Source organism: Apodemus sylvaticus, chromosome 7 (genome assembly GCF_947179515.1).
Source record: "Apodemus sylvaticus chromosome 7, mApoSyl1.1, whole genome shotgun sequence".
Lineage (NCBI taxonomy): Eukaryota > Metazoa > Chordata > Mammalia > Rodentia > Muridae > Apodemus > Apodemus sylvaticus.
The window spans coordinates 93664602-93673990 of record NC_067478.1 but is presented as its reverse complement, the minus strand read 5'-3'; the positions used below and the strand labels follow the sequence as shown (position 1 = coordinate 93673990).

General features: G+C 41.3%; 1 protein-coding gene and 1 pseudogene across 1 annotated transcript; both read right to left on the bottom strand.

Annotated features, from left to right (window-relative positions):
• Nucleotides 1-1074: 1074 nt before the first annotated feature.
• Nucleotides 1075-2031, bottom strand: LOC127690068 (olfactory receptor 143-like). The gene has a single exon (XM_052189623.1). It carries the CDS (start codon nucleotides 2014-2016, stop codon nucleotides 1075-1077), a length of 942 nt encoding a protein of 313 aa, XP_052045583.1. The 5' UTR covers nucleotides 2017-2031.
• A 5015-nt stretch (nucleotides 2032-7046) lies between these two features.
• Nucleotides 7047-8581, bottom strand: LOC127690067 (nuclear pore complex protein Nup50-like; annotated as a pseudogene).
• Nucleotides 8582-9389: the final 808 nt, after the last annotated feature.

Genomic DNA, 9389 nt, shown 5'->3' with positions numbered 1-9389 from the left:
TCTGTACCTATACACAACGAGTATGATCCTAATTTCTAAATCATAAGCTGTGTGCCATTAAAAAGTTATATAACAACTTCCTTGTTGAGCTACATATAGAAATAGCAATATAGATATACATATTTCTCTTGGCCATGAGAATCAATCTCAGACAAAAGTATGTTTATAACTATTCCAAAACCTTAAGCACAATTGTGGTTTGTTTTTTACAGGAAGCAAATACATTGTTTTTACAAAATTGCATCTGTCAAACATAAGGAACAGAGGAAATAAATTACCCCTTGTTTTGTTCCCAGGAATACAACAATCATAGACCAATCACTATATCAGAAAAAGACAGTGTCACTTTCACCTTGATTCAACAAGACAACCAGATTGTCTGTTTATTATCAAAATTGTGGTTGTGGACAAGGTTGATAACTTCCTCATAGTATTGCAAGAATCAAATATTATTTAAATAAAGTACAGAATGTCATTATAAATGTGAGACTGAAAGTCTGGAATAATAAACCTTTCTAATTGAAAAAAATAATTTTGAGAATTTGACAACTATGCTATATCTACATTTTTGTCTTCTTTTGCCTCATCTAAGTAACTTAGTTAATGAAACTACTGTTGTCTAAGGAAAAAGCAGGCAAAGAAAATCAAAATTGTCTATGAAAAGCAAGAAAGAAAGAAAATGGAAGAAAGCAAGAGAAAGAGAGAGAGAAAGAGAGAGAGAAAGAGAGAGAGGGTGGCATAAAGATCTCATTCATGAATTTCCTTGCAGAAAAGTCATATAACATAAAGCCATAATCATTGTTATTTTCTAGAAAAGGAATACAGGGGAACAGGATCTTGATCTAATTTTAGCAATGACCAACATCTTGGGAAATATGAAGATGAAAACAACTCTGATGGAAAAAAATTAGACAGAAAACTTACATTTCAGATTAGGAATAAAGAGATTACAGTAGACATTTTTCCATACTCTAGACAATAAATGAATCAGAACAGAAGAATGTGATGAAAAACACAATTAGAAAGGATAAAGCAATGCAGTAGGACAGGACTAAAGAAAGCACAACTCTTCATTCAGCTTGTGATTCTTTTCATTGTTCTCTTCACAGCAATTTTGACATCCTTGTTCCTGAGGCTGTAATTGAGAGGATTCATCATGGGTACCACAAGTGTGTAAAATACTGAGAAAAATTTCCCCTGGCCCACAGTTTCAGCAGAGGATGGCTTGACATATGCAAGGAGACCAGACCCATAAAAGAGGCTAACAGTTATGATGTGAGACCCACAAGTGCCCAGGGCTTTGGACCAACCCTTGCTTGATGACATACGAAGGATATTGGAAAGGATCATAGCATATGAGACTAAGATAATGAGGCTAGATAAAATGATAATTGTTCCAACAACAGCAGAGCTCACAAGCTCATTGACATAGGTGTTACTGCAGGAGATCCAAAGCAGAGGTAAGATGTCACACATGTAATGGTTGATGATGTTTGAATTACAAAAACTGAGCCTAATCATAAATGCTGTGTGAGTCATGGCCCCAGCAAAACCCATCAAGTAAGAAGCAAACATCAGCAGACAGCAGATCTTAGTGGACATGACAGTTGTGTACTGGAGGGGATGACAGATGGCCACATAGTGATCATACGCCATGGCTGTCAGCACATAACATTCAGAGTTGGCAAAAAAGCAGAATAAAAACAGTTGACTCATGCATCCTTCATAGGAGATGGCGTTCTGCTCTGAAACAAAACTCATCAGCATTGTGGGATTACAAACAAGTGAATAGCAAAAATCAATGCAGGACAGATTGAAGATGAAAAAGTACATGGGAGTGTGAAGATGTGAATTTAGGCAAATGAGATTCATTAGGCTCAGGTTTCCCACCACGGTGGCTATGTAGTTCAACAAGAAGAGGACAAATAGGGACAACTGGAACTCTGGTTGAACTGTTAAACCCATAAGAATGAACTCAGTCACTGAAGAGTTATTTCCCATAACCATTTGTTTCATGACTTGTATCTGTAATAATAAGAGAATAAAATTCCATTAATAAATATCCCATCATTGATCCAAGACTGAGAACTGGAGTTCCTGTTACCTAAGTTTGGTGCTTAGTGAATACCGAGCAAGGCATACAAATAGCACCACTGCTCATGGCTTTTCCTCAAAAAGCTTCATTTCCTGTTTCATCACACACATTTTATCTCCATGCATCCAGCAACAAATGCAGTCAGAACTCTGATATCACTGCTTGTTACTTCACTTGGTTTTCCTAGACTTCACTAGGAATTATTGCAGAGGAGTAAAATGTATCTAACCCACAAAGGTTTGAAGAGTAAATGAGAAAGCAAGGATTATTTATTGCTCACCTTGATTTTCTGGAGTCCTTTCTGCTATCAAAAAACACATGATGTCTTCCTCCTCACTGTTCAGAAATTGTTTAAGGTAATAATAATGAAGCAAGTTAGAATCATCAGCATAGATATGACTTAGGCATGCTGTGAGTAGAATAACACTGAGGAACATGATCTGTATTTAAGAACTCCACCAGAAATTTATTTTCACATAAAGGAAAGAAAATCATTGCCTTCTATGAATCTCTAAAACATCACTTGAGTTAAATGATAATTTGTACCATAAGATCAGGATTTCTGAGAAAATTCATTAGCAGTCCAGGAAATTACTCTCTTTGTTATGAGACTTCATCCCACAATGTGTGGGCCCCTGAGGGTAGAAGTCACTGAGCTTGTGTTTGCATTTAGTGTTATAACTAGTTTTGGATGTTTAGTAATAATATAATTTCCCAGTAGGAGTACCTGAGCCTCAGGGCAGAATTGTGACTGGTCTCTTTCTTACTCTCCTTATTATACTTCCCACAACCCTGAAAGTCCAATGTCTAGGGACATTCCCGCTTGCCACTTGTAATTTTTCCACAAGCATAGTAATAAACATTTCACCAATGAGTAACATTCTGCAAAAAATTAATACAAGGAGAATTGCAAGTCAATATAAATTTAAGTACAATTTTCCCACTTTGTAACTACAACACTGCAAACCTCTCTGACCCTTGTATAGTTGTAAAGCATAATCATAAATTGATTAGATTCATATCAGTATCAAATTCTTCTCTATAATATAAAACCTGTGGTTCAAATTTACCACTTCACAAAAGAAAATATGGTGATATTGTTAAATAAATGAGTTATGTCACTATGCAATTCAGTGGAATGATTCACAAATGTATTTGAAATCTTTTCAAATTTATGAAAAAGGGGGTCTGATTAGTGTTATCTATCCTTTAGTATAAGTTCTTATTCAGATAAATTGTTTCTCAGCTTTAGCACTGCTGGTGTTTGAAGTAGGTATTTTATCCTATCATCACATATACATCTTGTCATCAGAAAGGATTTGTGTAACTTTTTAAAGACATTCTTTGAGTACTACAGTGGCTTAGAAAATTAGGTATCAAAGTATGGTTTGCCATTAGGGTGACTGCTTTAAAACTAAGAACTGCTAAGGGATGATAAATTAAAATAATTCTAAGAAAAATTGCCATGATATTCTCTTCTGGAGTGACTTTAAATTTCTTGTTAAAACAATAATCATTTTTAAAAAATCAAAGTGTTAACTTTTTGTATATGTATTTTGTATTATCATTCCTCCCTCTGTTTCTCTGTCTCTCTGTCTGTCTGTCTGTCTCTCTGTCTCTGTCTCTCTCTCTCTGTCTCTCTCTCTCTCTGTGTGTGTGTGTGTCTGTGTGCATCTATTTATCATGAATCAATTTATCATTTGTTGATACCATTTCTACTCAATCTTAACTTACATCAGAGATGATATTTTATATCTTCACTAAGTTATAACATGAATTATTTGCGAACCTAACTTGTCTTATATGAATATTACATGTATCTTTTACTTGGGGACTGAGCATCAAACCACTCAAGCTCACTCCTGTGCCACAATTGCTCTTTCACACTGAACCATATCCGCAGCTCTGACTTATTTATTAATTTTAGTTTTCTGTAGAGTTTACAGGGTATTGAGAATACTTATTAATATATCCACATTATAGTTTGACTTTCTTTTCCTCCATCTAGTCCTTCCTCCTGTCTCTTTCCATCTAGATCCACTCCCTTTTTGTCTCCCATTAGAAACAAACAGGCTTCTAAGAGATAACCAACTCATTAAAAAATGATAGTAAGATAAAACAAAACACTAGCACATCAAAGTCGGACAAATGGAAATCAACAGAAGAAAAACAGCCTAAAGAATCTCATGAATCATTCACTTACTCAGGGATCTCATAAAAATACTAAACTGAAAGCTAGAATATATATGCGTAGGACTTGAGGAAAACCAGTGTTGTCTTTCAGCTTGCTGCTTTGTTCTCTGTGACTTCGTATGAGATTCTCTCACTAGACATAGAGGGCTTTGCTCTCTTGTCGTCCTCCATTTTTCCTGGTTCTTACAATCTTTCTTGCTCTGCTTCCATGAGGTTTTCTTAGTTATAAGGAGGGAGGTTTCATGAAGTATACCATTGAGAAATATGTGTTCAACATCTTACTCTATGAGTAATGACTGACAGTGTGTCTCTGAATTTTCATCTCCTGTAGCAGGAAGCCTCTCTGATGACTAAATATTATTTATATTACCAAGATTAATATTATTATTGCTTTATTGTTAATTATGTTATCATATATATAACAGTGGAGGAAGAACAGAGCGCCCACCGGGGGCCTCCCTGTGACACAGACTTCATAGTGACTCATACTCAGATGCACTGAGCCATCTCCTAAAGCATAAAGACACTGAGTTACAGTCACACCACATCTCTCCCCTGTAAAAGAACACATCCAAACGATCATCCACCATGATCAAGTGGGCTTTATCCCAGGGATGCAGGGTTGATTCAATATACAGAAATCCATCAATGCAATCCACTTCATAAACAAACTCAAAGAAAAAAACCACATGGTCATTTCATTGGATGCTGAAAAAGCATTTGACAAAATTCAGCATCCCTTCATGCTTAAAGTCTTAAAAAGAACAGGAATTCAAGGCCCATACCTAAACATCGTTAAAGCAGTATACAGCAAAAGTTATAGTTTTTAGCAGCAAACTTTGCTGGGAATGTTAGAAAAAAGAAAGCTACACTCACTAATTTACAATTAAAATCAGCTGGGGAGCTTTAGAAGGCAATCCACTCACAACCTTTTTTGCTTTATTCTTTTGGTAAATATTCAAGCCAGGGGCAGCTGCTCACAGAGCACTGCCACCACAAAGAGACAAGTTCCTGAAAGTGCCCAGGAGGCTGACCCTTGCCAGCCCACAGGCGTGTGGCTACACAGAACTGTTCTGAATGCGTACCCCTCATCTCATCTTTGGGAAGCTGGGCAAGCCCAGTGTGAACGGGCCAGGCCAGGGGAAGAGAAGCTGCAACTTGCTTGCTAGGAACCGGTTCTCCATGCTAAAAGGCAAATAGACGCAAGCACTGCTTTAGTCCACAGCCCAGAAAGCACAAACGTGCATCTGCAGATACATGCCAAAACGCTCAGCACAGAGCACTATCACCCCACCTCAAGAGCAGTTCTGGGCTCAGGAGTTAGAGGTAGGTGTATCTGAGTTCAAGGCTAGCCAGGATACATAGAGTAAGACCCCCGTGAAAATAAGTTATCCAGGCTTCACCCTCCTGGTATTGTGGCTGTAAGAAAGCAGCTGTGCCATCCAGTTTTTGTGACTGTTTGCCCAGGCTGGAGCATATGTACACTATCTGAGCACACAAGTGCGCACCTGGGTACGGACCCTGAGCCTTCACACAAGATCCGGTCCTAGGGTCAAACGGCTTTATGTGAAATGAAACTGGAACTTTAGACAGTCAGACGTTCTATTTTACTTTATTGGGGGGATCTTACTAAGTAAGTAGCTCAGGCTGTTGTGAACTCACATGATCTCCTGCCTCAGCTTTTCTGGCACTGGGATTAGGCATGACCCGTAACCACCTGCCATCAAGCTCACATTTAACTCATGTCTGGTCTTCAGAGAATGCTGGTATCAGTGACCTCACTGCTCTGAAGTGACACGAACAGTGTGTAGAGCCATGGCTCGCTTCCAAATGGACACAATAATACCTCATCCTTAAAAAGTAAAAATAAAAATGGTCTTTTCAGATGCTAAACCACATGCTCTGAAGCTCCAGGCCGAAGGAGCTGTCTTCAACTCCCACACTCCAGCTTCTTTCTCAGGAGTGCATGGCTCCTGAGAGGACTCCATTTAGACTGTGCCCACCAGGGCTCACCAGGACACAAATGGCCATGAGCACCCAACCCTTTTCAGCACAATTTTACTTTTTTCTTTTAAAATAAAGGCTTGTTTGTGGTATAGAAATGATATAAAAGCGCTACCAAATTTGAGGTTTTAATAAAATCCATCATTCCTGACAGCCCCCGTCTGTCCGTCCATGTTAACTCGGGGAGGTAAGCAAGTAAGAGCACCTCATGAATAAACTACAAACCCAGCCTACCCACCACCAGCTCCCCACGAGCTACTTTACTCGTGTCCTTTCCCACGGAAAGGCAGTTCCTGGTTCATTCAAGCAGCTCCAGGTCAAAGACCAGCACCTGCCAAGACAGGCTGATGACAACTGAGATCCCAGTACCCACAGTTCAGCTCAGAAGGAAACAGGACAAGCGGTCACAGTGTGGCGGTGCACTATTTGACAGGAGTGCAAGTCACGGATCAGATAAGCCCACAGGAGGGGAGCAGGCAGGCGTCTTCTGCAACACTGTGGACACTGCTGGGGTCTCCCGGGGCAGGCAGAGTGGCACCCATGGCTGCCTGAGGGAGCCTTTGGAGAGCTAACTGGTAGCCTGATTATAGTCCATTAAGACTCACTTAGGCCAGTTTACTCAATGAATCAACATTTAAAAAAAATCTTCCCAAACATTTCACTCCAATGTATTTTGCTTAGTTCTTAGGAAGGGAGAAGAGCTTCGACACACTGAGAGGATTTATTGGCCTCAGTCTTCCTCACAAAAGTTCAAGTTACCTAGAAGTTCTCAGAATGTCACAGTAGAAGAGGAAAGAATGTGACTACGTTAGGGGAAGAGGGGAAGCAGCAACATGGCAGCATGCCTTGGTCGGCCGCAGTGCTCGGGCATCCTTTTTCTGCAGTAAAATCTTGTGCAATTCGTCCGCATCCTCACTCGTCTTCACCCGAATCAGCATGGTGACCCGGACAGTGGGCTGCTTCTCATCAAGTGGGGGGGTTGGGGACACAGACGATAAGGACATTGTTTTTCCCTGTTCGGGTGCACGGCATATTGGGTGGAATCAGAACATTCAGCAGTATGTTGCCTAGTAGGTGTCTGCTTGCACCAAGAGCTGGGTCTTCTGAGTTGCTGTGGGTTTTAAATGCAGGGTCCCCACACCCTTCTCTTTAAATTCATTGTCTTTCTAGTAAAATAGTTTACGTTTTTTGGAGTAAAAAGCATCCTCTTCCTTCACTTCAGCCACCACCACCTCGGGTGGTTCGTCATTGTCCTCTTCTTCACCATCTCTGCACTCACTGCTGCCTCCTGCCTGGCCCTCTGACACTTTAGCAGGAAATGGTGAGGAGGCTGCTTTGTTCTGGGCAGCGTCTTTACCAAATAAACCAGAATTTCCAGGAGAGAACGAAAAACCCAGTTAGCAAGCCGGAGCTTAAGAAGCCCAGAACTGAGCTCTCAACTTTCTTGGCGAAATTAAACGAGGCACTTGTTGCTCATTGTGCTGCGTCCGATTTCTTGTCTGCTATAAACTCCACCTTTTCAGGCGTGTCCTCCGCTTTGTTGCCATGGAATGAAAACGGTGAATCTTGCTGCAGTTTTGTTGAACCAAAAAGGGAAGAAGATTCCATCCCAACCGTCGCCCTGTCTGTCTGGCTCTCAGAACTGCTGCCACCTCCATTTTCAAGCTGCTTCTCGATCGATCGTTGAAAAGTATCTCTTGTAGTCCTTAAAGATGGGTGTCAGGTCACAGAGCGGGTTTGTGTTCACGTGCCTGACGATCCAGTCCAGGACAGAGCAGTTCAGGCCGGCCAGCTGCTTGTGGTAGGTGTTTGCAGGGCAGGCTGGCCTGGAAGCAGGGCAGGAGGGCGGCGGTTGACTGCTGCTGCTGCTGCTGCATTTGGGATTGGAAATCTTTTTATCCTCCAAGGCAGTAGGGCAGGCCATTCACAGCAAAAGATCCAAAGGCTGCCTTGGGCTCTGCTGCTGTCTTTACAACGGAGAAGGGCATGGCACTGTCTGTGCTGTTTCCATTTGTCAGTCCTTCCAGAGGCTTCCCTCCAGAGCCACCACCAAATGCAGAAAACCCTCCTCCTCCTCCAGAAGGCACAACCAAACTTTTGAAACCGCTAAGGCTCCTCCGCTATCAGATTCAAACCCAGCATTTCTCTGCTTCGCCTTCTTGACAGCTCTGTTCTTCATGACTTCCTCACTGGCCACAGAGAATGTTCCCATCTCTTCAACTTCGTCTTCTTCATCCCAATTCCTATTGGTTAATTCCTTTTCCGCAACTCTCTTCGCCATTTTTGTGCACCCAGGTGACCAACGGCCTGGGAACACGGTGAGTGCACGGGGGCCTGTCTGGGGGAGACCACATGTAAGGGATGCAGGCAGCCAGAGATGGGCCAGGGCAGCCCTGCCACCTCTGCCTACCTCCTCGGGGGGCCTAGGCCAGAGCCCCAGCCAAGTCCTCCACAGCTCAGCAGCTCAAAAACAGGCCCAGCCCAGCCCAGCTTCACAAACAGCCTGCCGCTTGGGCCAAGGCCACCGCCACCCTGAATTTCTTTAAAATGATTTTTGTTTTTCGTTTGTAAGGGCTTCTACGTTTTGATTCATGTTCTCTTTTATTTCTTTTTTTTATTTGAAATTCTTTTTTAAAAATATTTTTATTTTCTATATTCTTTGTTTGCATTCCAAATGATTTCCCCTTTCTCAGATCCCCCCTCCCCATATGTCTCATAAACCTTCTTCTCTCCATCCATTCTCCAATCACCTCCCTCCTTTTTCTCTGTCCTTAGATTCCCCTCCAATGATATATTAATCCTTTCTAGGATCAGGACCCTCTCCATACTTCTCATGGGAGTGATTTGTTATGCAATTTGTGCCTTGGGTATTCAGGGCTTCTGGGCTAATTAATATCCACTTATCAGAGATTGCATTCCATGTGTTTCTTTTGTGATTGGGTTACCTCACTTAGGATGATATTTTCCAGATCAAACCATTTGCCTAAAAATTTTGTGAATTCATTGTTTCTAATTGCTGAGTAGTATTCCATTGTGTAAATATACCACATTTTCTGTATCCATTCCTCTTTTGAGGGGCATCTGGGTTCTTTCCAGC